This window comes from Acanthisitta chloris, unplaced genomic scaffold (genome assembly GCF_000695815.1).
Source record: "Acanthisitta chloris isolate BGI_N310 unplaced genomic scaffold, ASM69581v1 scaffold1804, whole genome shotgun sequence".
In the NCBI taxonomy this organism is placed as follows: Eukaryota; Metazoa; Chordata; class Aves; order Passeriformes; family Acanthisittidae; genus Acanthisitta; species Acanthisitta chloris.
Window position 1 is genome coordinate 23248 of NW_008669642.1, and position 15415 is coordinate 38662.

The following is a 15415-nucleotide window of genomic DNA, read 5'->3' on the forward strand; positions in this document are numbered from 1 at the left end:
TCCATACCCCGCTGCAGATGTAGGTCCCACTCCCAGGTTGGTATGTCTGCACCATCTCAGCTACTCGCCCGACCCACAGCACCCAGGGAAATCACAGGTTGTGTTCCCAACACATCACAGTGCCCTGGCCTGCTGCAACAGTGGGTCTCACAGGTGAGAGCTATGGCTGGCTCAGCAAGTTTAGGGAATTTACTTAACCCAGCCAACCTGGGGGGTGCTCTTAAATAAAAAAAAAGAGTGTGGGGAGCTACCTGTAAAGTTACAGAAACATCACCAGAATCCCAAGCTAATTAAAAATTGCATTGCTTAGCATCATGGCAAAAAAGCTACCTGTCTAGAGTTACAAAGCGTTAACATAGAGAGGCTGAATGCTTCCAGGAAGTCCTTTTCAGTCTGCTTTTGGTTGGCTATAAAAGCTAAAACTTTTTTTCCATTAAAACTTTTTAATGGAATAAAACTTTTTTAAATGGATAGAACTTTGAAAACCATTAGCGAAGCATTTTCAGAAACATTTTAAATTTGAGTGGTAAAGCCACTTTTCGTAGCTTTTCATAATGTTAAGCATTAAAATTGATCAAGTATACAAAGGCACCTATTATAGTACCAGTTTTACCTCATTTCTTTACAGAAAAGAATTGAACTGGGGACAGCCCAAGTCATATTCCATAACTAAAATGTAAAGTCTCCAGTCAAATAAAATCAGTAGTTAAGATACCCAATTACAAAAGACAAATTCCAGTTTTCAATTAACATCTAAAGTCTTTAACATCCGCAAGGGAAATTAGTGTCTAGTTATCCATATGATTCTCCAAACATTAACAATGACCCAGACAGTACTGCAAAGGTACAATTTGAGGAGGACATTAAATAGATTGACATTAGGTTGGTAAGTAGGATAGAAGTGAAATGCTTGTAAAAAATAGTTACAGAGTTTACATCTGACTGTATTGAAATGTGAGCCGTGTGTATCTAGCTATCGCATTCTGCAACAGGACTGCACCCAGGATAATTCTACATCTGAACTGCAAACAGAGACTGACCCTGACACTCAGTGGGTTTATGGAACGGTGACATGGAAGGGACTCCCAGGGATGTGCTCATCACCCCATTTCACTGCCAGAACATAGTCACCCCTTTCCTTGACGACGTAAGTGACGTTGTACTGGTGGCTGCCCAAGTGCTTGATGGATACCTCTTCGCATGGTATTGTAGGTCCGTGGACGCCAACTAACAGCATGTTGGAGCCTACAGCAAAATAGGAAACTGTTACCATTCCTGAGCTTAGCTAAGGCTGTACCATCATATCTTGCCTCTGGAACACAAGGATGTTGTTATTTTAACTCAGAGTAGTAGTCTGAGGTAAGGCTAAGCTAGTTTGGTAGAAGAAGGAATTTCACCCAAAAAAAGCTTTCAGGCTCATAGAGGCCAGGGCTTCTGGCCAGATCCAACAGGCTACCACTATCTAACTAGAGTACAGGAGACATCAATGCTGCCCATGAAAATGAGCCAGCACTGCCTTACTTCATCAGAATTTAATAGGAGGGGCCAGGGAACATGGCCAGTCTGTAATCCACCCACCACAGAGGTCTCAGATCAGCACTCAAGGCTTACAGGAACACTTACATGCTACAATGCACCACAAGGGTTGCTTAAGTTTAGCAACCTGTTTGTTCTCATGCCATAATCCTGTGGTTCTTTCAGGTGCACCTGGCTTGGATGAAGCCATTTGGGGTGGAACTGGCATCTTTACAGCCTCTGTATTAGGATTGATTTGGTGAGCACCATGTAGTATTTAGAGTTTTTCTTTAGAACCAAATCATTACTTCAAGCTCTAAATTTTAGTTTTGCAAGTTGGTTCAGGGAAAAAACATGCCCAGCTAAACCACCCACCCTGAACAGCCAACTGGTTCCTGCATCCATACCTGCTTTGCTGCAGTCCACGGAGAAGGAGCTTTTCTGACCCACAAAAGCCTTTGAGAGTCCTGCTCCCCGGGAAACCACTTTGCTAGCATCTGAGGTGGATTTGGGAATGGCACTATAGCAAGTTTCAGTCGATGACCTTGTCACCGACTCTACCAGGATGGAAGAAGTTTCGTTGGCACTGCCTGGGCTAACCAGTCGCTGTCCTGGAAACAGAAAAAATGTCTGACATTCAGATTCACCCCATCCCAAAGGCATTCTCAAGGAGATTTCGAAACCCTCCTAATGACTAGCATGCATCTGCATCCAAAATGCATTTTTGGAGAGGAGCAATTTCCTACTTGGGTTTTTAAGCTGAGGTCTTCCAGCCCTGCTGGCAACAATCCCATCCCAGAGCCCTCAAGTGGTTAAAGGACCACACGAACTTCAGGATTCATTAAGCAAAGCTGGCTGCTTAAGAAGAGTTAATTGTGCTCCAATCACCAAATACTCGAGTTGGCAGAAAAGCAGGTGCAGTTTTGCAATAACCCATTTTGAAAGCAGAGAGTGTCCCAGCCTGGGGGAGTGCAGCCCCTGCCACCCCCTCCCAAGAACAGCACCGCACCACAGGCACCAGGAGCTCAGGGGCAGCATTAGAGATGAGCTCCAGCCTGTGCTTAAACACAGTGCTGAAGAGAACAAGCTTCCTAAACCAGCCTTCCTCACATCACCTAAAAGCCCCCCAGACATTGCTGACCTTTGGTTAGGTGACACTTGCACCAAAATGAGACCAAGAGAGGCATTACTTATGCTAGAGGAGAGCAGGTTTCAGGCTTTGGGAGGAAAATGGGTAAATAAGTCATATTTCCCTACTGCCAATGCAACACCCTACACTAGATCAGGATTTAATATTCCCCCATGGAGCTGTTTTATGGCCCTTCACTGAGTCAAGCTGCCAAGCTCAGTGACTACTTTCTCTTGTAGCTGCTCCTGAGACTCCTCATCTAGGCTTTGGAGGTGATGGGGCAAAACATTTTGCTTCTCATGTTTTGGGGCATCTAAACCTGAATGCCATGCTATCTTGGAGGGACATGTTTGCTGAATGACATGAACTGCTTCAGGCACACAGTAAATACTGGTTAGCTTTTTACCTGTAACCTTTGCCTTGAAGGGGCTGCCCACTATGTGGTTAGGTCCACCATATTTAACTCCAATTAAATAGTTTCCTGGAGCCATGGGTGTGTACATGACTTTGTAACCTTCTGCAGTTTCCTGGCAGTCCATTTTCACCTTTGATGGCCCTTCAATTGTAACAGAGAGGGTACCTGGACCAGCCTTGGTCGTGTTAATGAAAAACTCCGACTGCAGTCCTAGAAAGAGGTAGCACAGTGAGACACACTCTTCCTCACACCCTATGTTACACACACAGCCTCAGTCATTAAACAAGAAGGGATAATTCAGCGCAAGATCAGGCTGCCCAAGGAGGGAGGCACAGCACATGTACCCCCCAGTATCCTCGCACTGGCCAGCCTGAACCAGGGGCCCTGCACCCCCGGCAGTGTCCCCAGCTCCATCCTGCTCCCTCCTCCTCTCAAGTTATGTGGCTGTGTGGGAGAAGGGGTCATGAGAGCCCTTCAGGACTGAAATGGAAGTAATTCAGCATCAACAAACTGGCTCTTAGAGCAAGAGCCTTTCTGCTGGGTGTCAGAGTCCACGCCAACACAGCTCCAGCATGGCTAAGCTTGGGACAGCTTGGAGCCATCTCGCTGCCTGGGCTGTAAATCAACAGTGAAGAGCCCACAAGAAAGCAGGAGAGACAAGGGGCAGGAGATCTCCTGGAGGAGATGGGTGTTTGAACTGCTCAGCAACAGCACTCCAAGCAGTTTGTGGAAACAAAAGCTTGTTTAATTACAGCATCTGGTTAACACAGCTGAATTATTGCTGCTAATACTAAGCCAATGACACAATGCCAGCAACACAAGAAAAAATTAAGTAAGGCTTTCAGCCCCCAAATAATTTACTGTCAATCTATGGCTTCAAATATTTATGATCTTTGGGCCATTGCATGAGACACTGCTGAGGAGGAGTAAAGTGCTTGGGCTCACTCAAAACCAGGACAGCCATGGGAAAGTTTACTGCTGCTGCAACAGAAGCATTGCAGGCGTGGGGATAAACTAGGGAGGAGTTTCTAGCCTCTCCACACAAGAGGCTGCTGTGTCGCAATGCTGGAAGAGCCCAACTCCCACAGAGGATTGTGCCATTGCCCAGAGCTTCAGCAGCCCATCTCCCTGGCACCACCAGCCCAGCGGGTCAGGCATCACCCTGCAATGTGCTCTGCTCAACTGGAGGGAAGTTAATTCCCAAAACCAGCAAGCTTCACAGCTTCTCACTCAGACTTCTTGCTCCAGAGTCACTGCTTTTCCCTGTGCCCCAGATGAAGGCTCGCATTGTTGGAGGCTGCAGGCGTGCAGCCCTCCTGGGGGGACGGCTCAGGTGCTCAGCCACTGGCTATTGAAACCCCTACACTAGGTCATTGTTTGAAAATGCTGCTCAGCAGCTCCCAGGGCACAGAGCTTTTGGCAGCAGCCAGGATTCAACAAGGGGGCACAGAGTAACTTTGCTGAAGCTAAACAGTCTATTTAGGTTAAAAACAACCCCAAGCACCTTTATGGATGGAGAAAAATTCCCTTGTCCCTGATGCATCAGTGGCTAGTATTAATGAGTGCTTTTGTTTCCACCTAGTAAAGCAGCATGGACTATATCTTTATTTTACATAGTGTATCTGTATGCTTCCAAAACAAACTGCTTGCTTTCTCCAGAACAGCAGAAGCTTTGACTGAATAACTGCAGTACTTTTTTTTTTTTTCCCCCGAGGAGAAGATGATGTATGAAATGGAACCCAGAAGAGACACCAGTAGCTAGGATAAGAGGAACTAGCTATTCCCTTACATAACAAAAGAAAAATAATCAGTTTTACTCTGCTATTCACCTGTGTGTGTGGCCCAAGCAAGCACACAAATAAATCAAAGTGCATATCCTGAAATGTTTTCATACTTTCTAAGGCCACAAATCATAGAAATGAAGAAATAAACCCTAAACTCTACATTCTTCAGTTGAGAACTGTCAGATGAGGCAGCTACAGCAGACAAGGTGTCAGATTTCCAAGGAGAGAAGTTCACGCTGCATTTGAAGTATGTACAGCACAGCTACCAACAGAACAATTCACTGTTCTCCCTGGGGTTTACACATCTACTACATTTAACTTGAAATTTCTTCAAGGTGCAAGCACTGAAGGTAAGGTAATGGGTACACCCTCGTACCCACTTAATTACCAGGGTATACAAATTAAATAAGGTTCTTTCAGCTAGACAGTCAACTCAGACATCGTATTCACTCATAGTAGGGACCCAGAGCACCTCTGGAGTTCCAAGGGACCACCAACATGGATCTAAGCTAACCAGAAGTTCAAGTGAACACGTGCTGCAGTTGCTGATTTACAGAGGTTTTAAGTTTGTTAAGGCTCGGTATAGCCTGCAGACTTGCTAAGTGATGGTTCTAATATGTTAGGAGCATGCTAGAAAGCAAAATTAGCCTGCACTCAGGTCAGCAGAGTATGTGGGTTAGTTCAGCTGGCTTAGCAGGGAAAGTCATGTCAAAATATGCCTAGGAACAGCTTCTGTGTGTGCGTCAAAGCCGAAGTGCAGACAGGTCTGTATCAGAGCTGTAAGGGAAGGGTTACCCGTGGTGCCGCTCTCCAGGCCGGATCCGTAGGCCGTGACCAGCGCGGGATTGCCTGCCTGCCCAGGCTCTCCCACGCGCACTTTGAAGGGGCTGCCCACCACGTGGCTCCCGTTGAACTTCACATCGATGGAGTGGACGCCGTTCTCATGGGGGATGAACCGAACGGCATACTTATCTGCAAGGGAGAAGTGGCTTTTCTGACATAGGAGAGATAACAATCAAACAGTAACCCAACAATTAAACCCCAGGCAGAGCTGGTTAGCAACCCAAGCTTCTGTAATGCTTTGAGATATTTTGGTCCCAGCTTAAGTGAACTCAGCTACATGAACTGCTAAGCTCCTCTTTAAGGAGGAAAATGCTGTATTTATTGTAGGAGGTGCCACAGGTTCCATTTTCATCTTGTTTACTAGGACCTGATCTCAGCTGTCATCTAGTCTGCAGAGTTTTAGGGTTATTTGCCTCACTCGTGCACTAAGCATGACAGCTGAATCACAGCCCAACCTGTCAGCAGCCAAGGGAGCAGTGCAGAGAAGAAAAGCAGCTGGTCAAATCTTACCAGCAGGCTGAGCATGCTGCTCTGACACCACACCTCCATCTAATGAAGTCATTTAGCAGTTTGCTGATACTTAATATTTTTAATTGCATATGGTTAACTCAGATGAGGGACTAACCTCCCTCAGCCAGACAGCTGCTGTCTGTTCATAGTACAGACCATAACTCATACAGGCTTCAAGTGAGAAAGAAAAGCTCATTGCTGAAACAGGTGTTGAGCCTTCTGTAGTGTTTGCTTATAGTCAGCTTCCTTGACGTATCATTTGAAAGAGTGAGTTCGAGTTAAAAATAAACTATTAGTCAAAGATGAAAGCATAGCTTTGAAAAATAAACTTCTTTCCTGGTTAAATTCAACAACCACATAGTATTTCATTTATGACTAATAGCACTGTACCTTCACTGGCAAGCCAAGGCTTAAATATCTCTATCTTACACAAGCTGGGGCTCAGTCAGCTCATGGCCTGTCTAGGAAATGCACAGACATAACCCTGACTGAACAGCTCTTGACACCAACAAGTCATTTTCCAAGCAAGGTGCTCATCTCTTGGGTACACTGTTCACAAGCCAAAGGGACCGAATTCCTCTGCTGCAGGACAACAAATGTGTTCTGGAGGTGACACAGTTTGTTTTGACCACTGTATTGCCATGCTCACCTGGCTCCAGCTCAGACACATGGCACTCCTCGACAGCTCCGGAGGGGCTGTGAACTTTAGCATCGATCTTGCCCTTTGCCCCATTCAGCCTTATAGCAAAGGATGCCGGCTGATTAACTTTTAATCCAGACTCCTGAGAATGCAACAGTCAGGTTATCAAATTTAAACTCAACATTTCAGACAGCAACAAGATTTGTGGCAGGGAGACAAACCACTTCAGCATGAGCTGTTTTTAGATTTCAACAGAAGCCAAAAAGTTGTGACTTGCATTTAACTCCAAAATCAGAAGCTCTCTCCCTCTTAGAGGGTGGCTGATTCAGGAGACACCCACGTTGGCTAGGCTGACTTTTCCCATGGTAACAGACCGATTTTGGAAGCCAGATGACTCTGCCACATCAAACAAAGGCAGGTTTACAAGATTAGTCACCCGTTATCACTGAGGTCAGCCCTGTGTATTCAGCACTCGATTTAAAGGATGTTTAAGCTATAGCTCCATTTTCAGCCCATTCACTCATTCCAGATTCATTCAGGAAAAGCCTCTGATAATCCAGTTGTCTGAAAGAATAATAGGCATGTTTATATTTGCCAGAAGAGGCTGCATTTAGAACACTACCACAAGACGTCTTAAACATGAGAAAGTAATTTAAAACATGAAACCAGATGTTGCAGTGCTGTCAGGCCATCGGTGGAAGGCAACACAGAGCTGCAGTGGTGCTCAACCAGCACAGCCCATGCAGCTACCCAGTAGGAACATCTCATGTTTAACATACTTTACCTGATTTTGTTTTCAACTAAATCCTGAAGAGGGAAATAAATGCAACTGAGTAGAACTGAGGTACAATGCATAAACAAGTCCTCAATGTGGGTTTAGTGGAGGCTGATGCTGCACACTGCGGTCTGTTACCAAATACTCAGCTTTATCTACCTCTCCAGGACTTAATTGAAGTGAGTATTCCTGTCAGAGAGTCCTTAAATGAAACACAAGGCAAACATCAATACCACAGTGACTAATTAACGCCCTTGTAACTCCTAGTTAGAAGAGATACTATCGGAACAGGCTGTCATGGTTCGTTTACACAGCTGAGGTGAAGTCCTGCAGCCCAGGCAAACTCCTGGGGACCACAGCCGGAACATAGCCAAAAAAAAGCCTCAACTGAAGTACTAATCACCACTCAATGGAGACTGAGGTCCCAGTATATTTAGACACAGATTTTCAATCTCACATCCAAGTTTCTGGCTTTGGAGATTTTAGTCAGGCCTTTAATGTTACTTGTATTTTAATGCCTGTAACCACACACACACACAAATGATACGGTGAGGTTAACTGATGAGCCCAGACCAGCTACAAAGCTGTGATTCACTCTGAGATTTGCTACTGTTCATGAATCATCTGAGCTGTGACTGTGTGGTTTTGTGACATCAGCCAGAGCAAATCTGTGCCCCAACCTCATGCTGGGGCCCCATCTGCCCAGCCAGGCTGCAGTGATGTCCCAGCCATGCGACCCTATGCTGCCTCACTCATGGAAACCCAACTCTTCATCCACATGCCAACTATGGAACTCGGTACCAGTATGATCACTGGTGGTTCACCATCTTTCAGTTCTCCTTGGCCTTCCCCTAGCTGATGAGGTGGAAAGCACATTTTAGCTCCTCCAATGCTCTTTTCTGGAGTCCTTATTCCTAATTCCCAAATATTATCACCTGTAATATATCCAGTTGAAGCCACCTGCCTTTGAATTCTGACTAGCCAGAGCTGGGTCAGCTCCAACGGCCCGAATTACCCAGGGGGCAGATGCCAAAAACCTCTCTGGCTGCAAGCTGAGCTTGAAAATAAGCACCAGCCAAGGCAAGGCTATTACTAAGAAGAGAAGACAACCATTTTGATCTTGGAGAACAAGGACGAAATCAGTCTGTGTGGTAAGTTGTAGAGATGTTTCCTTATGTCTCACCTGAAGACTAGTGACAGTGAGCCTGCGAGCATCATCGGAGGGGGCGATGACAGGAACCAGGTAGGGGCTTTCAGGAATGTGCTCATCATTGAACTTTATGGACACCTCATAGTTGCCTGCAGGGAGAAAAGCAGCAATGAGTGTCCTTAGTTTCTTTGAAAGTAACATTCAACGTTTCTTCTGTTATGACTTGGTCATGGTACGTACCTGGCTCTTGAGCTACATATGATACACCACAAGATCCATCTTTATGGTCCTCAAAGGCAATTTCTGCTTTACTTGGACCTTCTACAGCAATAGACAGTCCTCCAGCTCCAGCTTCCCTTGTCCATATACTGAACTCAGCTGTTGAAGCACATGGAAGCACACACAAGAGTAAGTTTGCTGCTGCAGAGTTGCAGATTCTTCCTAACAGACCATGCAGCATTCTAAACTTAAGCATATAAAGAATGGTACCTCGTTCCGTCATCCTGGGAGATACTGCTTAGCAGTTTCTCCAGGAGGTTTCTCTTATTAGCCTTGAATTAATCTATCAGACCTGTATAACACTCCCAATAACTTCAAGTTCATCCCATGAGGGCAGTCATTTTCCAAAATGCGGATTTCCAGGCTTTTCCATCCACATGACACAGGAACATTATTTCTCCATGTTTCTCTACTGACCACCCCTAGCTTGGGACAACTCTACAGTGTTCCACCAAGCTCAGCTCAAGCTCTGAGAGAAGAGGCCAACAGAAACCAAAACACTGCACTGCAGACATGCACACAGAGGGCACTGGAGCCCAGCGAGAGCAGAGGACTCACCTGGGACACCTGTCTCTCCACGTTCCAGCCCTGGGCCTCCAGCTCTCACTTTATGGGCTCCTCCCTCGCCCAGTGGTCCCACAGTGAACTGGAAGGGGCTGCCTGGCACCGGCTGCCCTCTGTATTTGACATCCACAGTGTGGACCCCCATTTCTTGTGGCACAAAGCGGACGCAATAGGTGTTTTTGTCAGCCTCTACAATTTCGGCATCGAAGTTTCTCCCAGAGGGACTAGTTACCTGGGCTGTCATATCTGCACAATCAATTTCTAACAAGAAAAGAATAAAAAAAATGAAGATTAGAAAGTGACAAATGCTTTTAGTATTTTGTTTTTGTAAGCAGGACCTGAGCTCAAGTGATTACAAAGTGCAAATGACAGACAAGGCAGGTAGGTGCCCGTTTGTATGCTCAGCTAGGTACATGCTGCCAAGCAGCAAGCCCAGCCTGTTACAGCTTCCCAGGTGCTACAGAGGTAGATGAAGTGGCCGGATAAGTGCAGCCAGCTAAGCCTGGCCTACATGACTCACATTTTCCAGACAGCAGTACAAACACTTAACAGTCAACATGATGATCTGAAAACCCTGGAGCCAGGTTGAGCTGTGCAGCCTGTTGTACACAGAATAAATTAAGGTCTCCTTGGTATTTATTTCTCCATATGTTGACCATGGTTATGCTTATTTTTAACCATTCAAAGAGACCATACTACCAGTGTTTCTTCCCCAGAGTATCTTAATATGAGGATGTCTTGACAACGCTGAAGTTTGTGTTTCCACTGCTTCAGGTATACCCATGTTACACAAGTGCAAGTTGTGGTTTTGGGGATAAGGGTGTTGCTACTTACCTGGGATTTTAAGGTTCAGATCACATATGCTTCCTACTGTTGCGATAGAGGGAGCTCGTCTAGTTCGTGTGATGCTCTCCTTCACTCTTCCTTCACCACTTATCTTCACAGTGAAGGGGCTGCCTGTAAGTACCACAGCAAGTCATTCCCCAGCTCCTCATTACTCACTGCATTGAGGGGAGAAGTGAAAGCTTCCCCTGACTTGTAGGGGATCACAGGGGAAGTTTCATAGCCAGCCAACAGTCAGGTCCAAGTGAAATACACCCATGTAACCAGAACAGCTGCTAGTGGAGGACCTCCTCAAATCTTTGGGACTTACAGTCCAAGCCAGATCACACAGCCCATGCACAGTTCCAGTGCACTGGTCAGCTAGGTAAGACTTTTGTTGTACTAACCAAAAATTTGCCAAACAGTTCTGCTTACCTGGAATGTGTTCATCTGCAAATTTAGTGGACACAATGTACACACCAGGTACAGTTGGAAAATAGGACACTTTGCAAGTCCCATCTTCTAGATCTTCAGTTTGTATATCCACCTTGCTGGGTCCTTCAACTGCCAGTGAGATCCCACCATAACCTACAATACAGGTAAGTTAGCCTCAGATTTCCACAGCTCTACTCTAAATTTGACAAAATAGTTCAAACTCATAGCAGTAGCTGGTTGATACCTTTGTATCATTATGGGCATGTGGGAGTTGCATGACACCTTAATGACATTTCTGTACTCCTAATCAGTCAGATATTGAAGGCACAGCATGCATTCAGCTCCTAAAATCCTCTGATCATAACACTTTTATTTCATTAATGTTGAAAAGGTATCTTCAAAGCTGAAAAGTTATTCAAGGCTCCACATTAAACCAATAGGGAAATGTCTTCCCCACTTCCTTCTTGCTGTACTAAATGATACTAGAACCAGCACCATCAAATCAAGAAGTTTCATAGTGCCCTACTGACAGTCCCTGTTGGCTGTAACAGAAGACATCAGCCAGGACCATGCAAAGCATTTTCTAAGTTAATTGTGCTGTCTGTAGTTAATAACTGACAATAATGACTGTGCATGCTTAACACACTATTTGCAGCAGCTGCTTTGCAGCTTGTGACCTGGTGGTCACACCCTGAGGGAGGCAATGCTCTCACATAGAGCAGATATATATCTCACACCATCTCACAGTCCCTTTGCAATGGAACTAACCTGCTTCTCTTGTGTCTACAATGAAGTCACACATTTCAAAGGTTCGTCCTTCTACCAACCCACGTCCAAAAACTCTTGCCCGTCTGGCATCCCCGATCTCAGACTGGACCACCATGATTTTTACAGGGCTGTTTGGTACATGGCTCCCATTTTTCTTGATGCTAACCAGATGTTCTCCTACTTCCCGTGGAATGAACGAGATGCCTGCAAAGCACAAAAATGTGACAAACTTAAACACAGTTTTTATTCATGTTATACTTGATTTAAATGCCTTAATCACACCAAGAAATGAAATACTGGAAGAGCACTCTCTTTACACGTGTTGAAGCGTTGCTCTCAAGTGGACCACAAAGCCATTCATATATGCTGAGAAAAACAACACTTTAATCACAACCTGGCACATCGCGTGCAAGCTAAGACAAGAGGTCATTCTTTATAATCTTCTGCCTTTGGGCAACTGTACCAAATGCTATCACAACTACTTGGTTTGACAACACTCTTTGAGGAAGGAACAGAGGAGTCAATTGTTTTACAAAGTAAAGTAAACCAAAATAAATGCTACCATAGTAATCTATGAGCTTACCAATGTGGTTATTGGGCAGCCTCTTCAGAAGACAAGGCTCATCACGACCAGATGGGGCTTTAATGCTGGCTGTTAGGAGACTGAGATCAGTCTCGTTGATGTCCAACAAGAAGTCAGCAGCAGAACCAAGCTTAACGTGAGAACGTCTTCTGTTATCATCTGAATACAGAATGAGAAACGAGTCACAAAACATTACAAGGTTAAGTGCAGAACAAGTCAGAGGACTTCAAATTCCTGCCACAAGCCAGGTCCCCCATGCTATCAGAGGTTAATTTTTAATATTAAGAGTTTCCAGAAGTCTCAACTTTGTACCTGTGATCTTGGCCGTGAATGGACTGCCTGGAATGTGTTTGTCATTGTACTTGACCAGGATGCTGTAGTTCCCAGGTAGAGTAGGCAGGTATGTGACTGTGCAGGTCCCATCTTTGTTATCAATGCAGCTGATCTCTGCTTTTGAAGGTCCTTCAATAGCCAAATCCAGGCCACCTATGAAACAGGAGCAGCACTTCTGTATCACCAAATCCACAGACTTGGTCCAAAGAGGAGGATACAGTACCTGGTACTGCAAATGCAGCTTAGATGCATGTTTGCAAAGGACAGCAGCAAAAACAGCTCAGGCCAATCCACTAAGGCCACAGCTCTGATTTACCTAATAGCAATTCCATACCCAGTTATCATCCACTAGATCTAAGCTGCCTTCATTTTATCTTTAATTAAACAAATCATTTGCTCCCTGTACCACAGGGTTCATCTACTGCTTTCGGAAAGGCACAATAAAACAGTTTTTACTGCAAGTTACAGCCTGATATTTGCACAAGTCATTTGTATCACATCAGAGATTCACAGTTGGACAGATGAATGCAAATTAACACTGATGTGCTTTACACTACCAAGAAGTTCCTAGTTTAGGGTTAAAGAACAGACTTACCCTCTCCTGCATCTTCTGTGACAATGGTGAAAGTTGCTGGTTTATTGGCAACCCCATAAATGAGACCAGGCCCATATGCAGACACACTGCCACTGTTTGGATAATTGACATAGAACTGCAGAGGACTCTCTGAAGGAAAAAAAAAACAACGAACAAACAAACAAATAAAAAGCAGCACTTTTAAGGATGAGTGGTCTGGACTACAAGAACTGATCCGCATGTTCTACAATGCCCTTCTCACTACTTGGTATCTGAAGAACTTTTATGTGACTGTAATGCACTTAAAAGCCAAAAAAGCCTCCCCTTCCATCCTCAAAAGATACTTCTCCACAATTTGTTCCACATCAGTCATGAAAAGTAAGTGTTACTCAAATTACCAGAGATAAGCTTCAATGATGATGTAAAGGTCTTGTTCATTACAAGTTTATTTTTAGCACATTAAATCAGAGCATGACTCAGAAGCAGGCTTTCAGTTCAGGCACAGATTCTGAATTTTGGTAGCTCAGAATTAGGAACTAGCACAGCACATTGTCTGACTCAATGAACCTGAACTAGCAGATTTGAAGGGTATCCAAAAATGTATTTGCCAGCCTCAGATTAGCTAAGCTGGTGCACAAGAACAAAAAGTACAGTCACCAACAGCCAATAATGGTTTCAAAAAAAGGCACAGATAGCTCTTCAGTACAAAGCTAGATTTTGCAGCTGAGACAGTAACAATTTTGATTCATGACAGCCTTCAAGAAGGAATCGTTATGGCACATCACCCTTCTGTCCCAGTGCAGGGTAATGGTCTTACTGCACCAACACATCAGTCAGTTCAGCACTTCTGGACATGCTATAACCATACAAATGCAGAAGAGACTCATTGAGCTTCCTGCTTCAGCCAAACTTATCCCGTGTTTCTGTAAACCAAACGAAACAGCAGCCTCATTCAAGCAATGCCAAAGGTATTTTGTCTCATGTCTATGCTCCTTCTGCAGATCTGCCTGTTTCCACCCAGCCCCACATTGCCAGCATGCCCAGAGAACAGCAGGGCCAGCCACAGCCTTCAGGCAAGGCAGAGCTTCAGCTGGGGAGCTGGTGAGGGAAGGACAAAAGGAGAGAAAGGGAATGAAAGGCAGTGGTTGCTGTTTGTTAAGAAGCAGCCAGGAAGAAAGAAAGATTACAGCATAGTATGCATGTGTGCTTTATTTTATTGCAATCAGATGGAAAGAGAACTGTAGTGTTCTAGCCACTCAGTTCTCCCCACAGATTGGAGATTTTATGCCAACGCAGTTTTAAGGATAAACACACACTGTAACCACTAGTTTTGTTGAGCACCATGGCAGTAAATTTCAACCTGAAAAAATGGTAGTTAGAAAATTGCATGTTTCTTCTTCATAATAAAATGCCGCAAAAGCTAGTTCCCAAAACCAAAATCCATTTTAAGCCTGGCTGGTACTATTAAACCACAATGTGCCGGCACTTACTCCTTTGCTTTAGCTCTCTCTGGACTGCTTGCAGAGGAAGTGCTGCTGAATGGCAAGACATCCCAGGCAGTTCTTACCACAGTGTGTACAACTCAGCCATAGAATCCCTGCACTCAGATTTGCATCACCTGCTTTGTCAGACTCACCTGGGATGTGTTTTCCCATGTACTTTATGTGCATTTCGTGCAGCCCGACCTCAGTAGGAGCATATCTCACTGTTACTGTGCCGTCTTTGTTATCCACGATATCTGGCGTATCAGTCTTTCCAGAGGGCATGTGTACTTCACCTACAAAAGGCCACCATGGGAGTTACAGAAGGAGAAGCTGCTTGCTTTCCCTCTCCCACCCACAGATAATTGTCTAGCCATTTTAAACAAGCATTTTAAATTGTTAAATTCCTTACCCACAGGCACAAATAGGAGACTAATGGGAACACTAACCAGACATGTTTTCTACTTAAGCTACATGAATACAACGCAGTGGTAGACATCTGGCAAACAGTCCTGTGACCTTACAAACTCTGCAGGCAGGGCTGTTTGCTGCAGCCACTGAGCTTTCCACAGCAAGCCCCAGGAAAGGCACTGATCTACCTCATAGCAAGACACTGCTGCTGCTGCTCTTTTGAAAAGAAAAGACCAACTGCTCCTTCAGTTGGGACAGCCCAGGGCTTGGGGTGAGATTGCTGAGCCAGAGGGCAGGACGGGGTATAGCCCTTGTGTGCAGGAGCTTAGTGCAACCAGGATGCTACTGGGACAATGCTCTCAGCTGCCAGACCTGTGGAACAGGGGTGGCCTGTTTTGGAGAAG

General features: G+C 45.0%; 1 protein-coding gene across 1 annotated transcript in view; it reads right to left on the bottom strand.

Moving 5' to 3' along the window:
- Positions 1-484: 484 nt before the first annotated feature.
- FLNB (filamin B, beta) overlaps positions 485-15415 on the bottom strand; it is a gene marked incomplete at its 5' end in the record, with an annotated part of 46866 nt that continues 31935 nt past the window's right edge. Inside the window, 15 exons of the mRNA XM_009073369.1 lie at positions 485-1245; positions 1923-2126; positions 3051-3269; positions 5639-5815; positions 6846-6978; positions 8795-8910; positions 9002-9139; positions 9599-9865; positions 10439-10561; positions 10862-11014; positions 11630-11833; positions 12213-12371; positions 12525-12698; positions 13141-13269; positions 14756-14896. Of these exons, the coding sequence (XP_009071617.1) occupies positions 1058-1245; positions 1923-2126; positions 3051-3269; positions 5639-5815; positions 6846-6978; positions 8795-8910; positions 9002-9139; positions 9599-9865; positions 10439-10561; positions 10862-11014; positions 11630-11833; positions 12213-12371; positions 12525-12698; positions 13141-13269; positions 14756-14896 (2525 nt within the window). The remainder of the gene's footprint in view (positions 1246-1922; positions 2127-3050; positions 3270-5638; positions 5816-6845; positions 6979-8794; positions 8911-9001; positions 9140-9598; positions 9866-10438; positions 10562-10861; positions 11015-11629; positions 11834-12212; positions 12372-12524; positions 12699-13140; positions 13270-14755; positions 14897-15415) is intronic.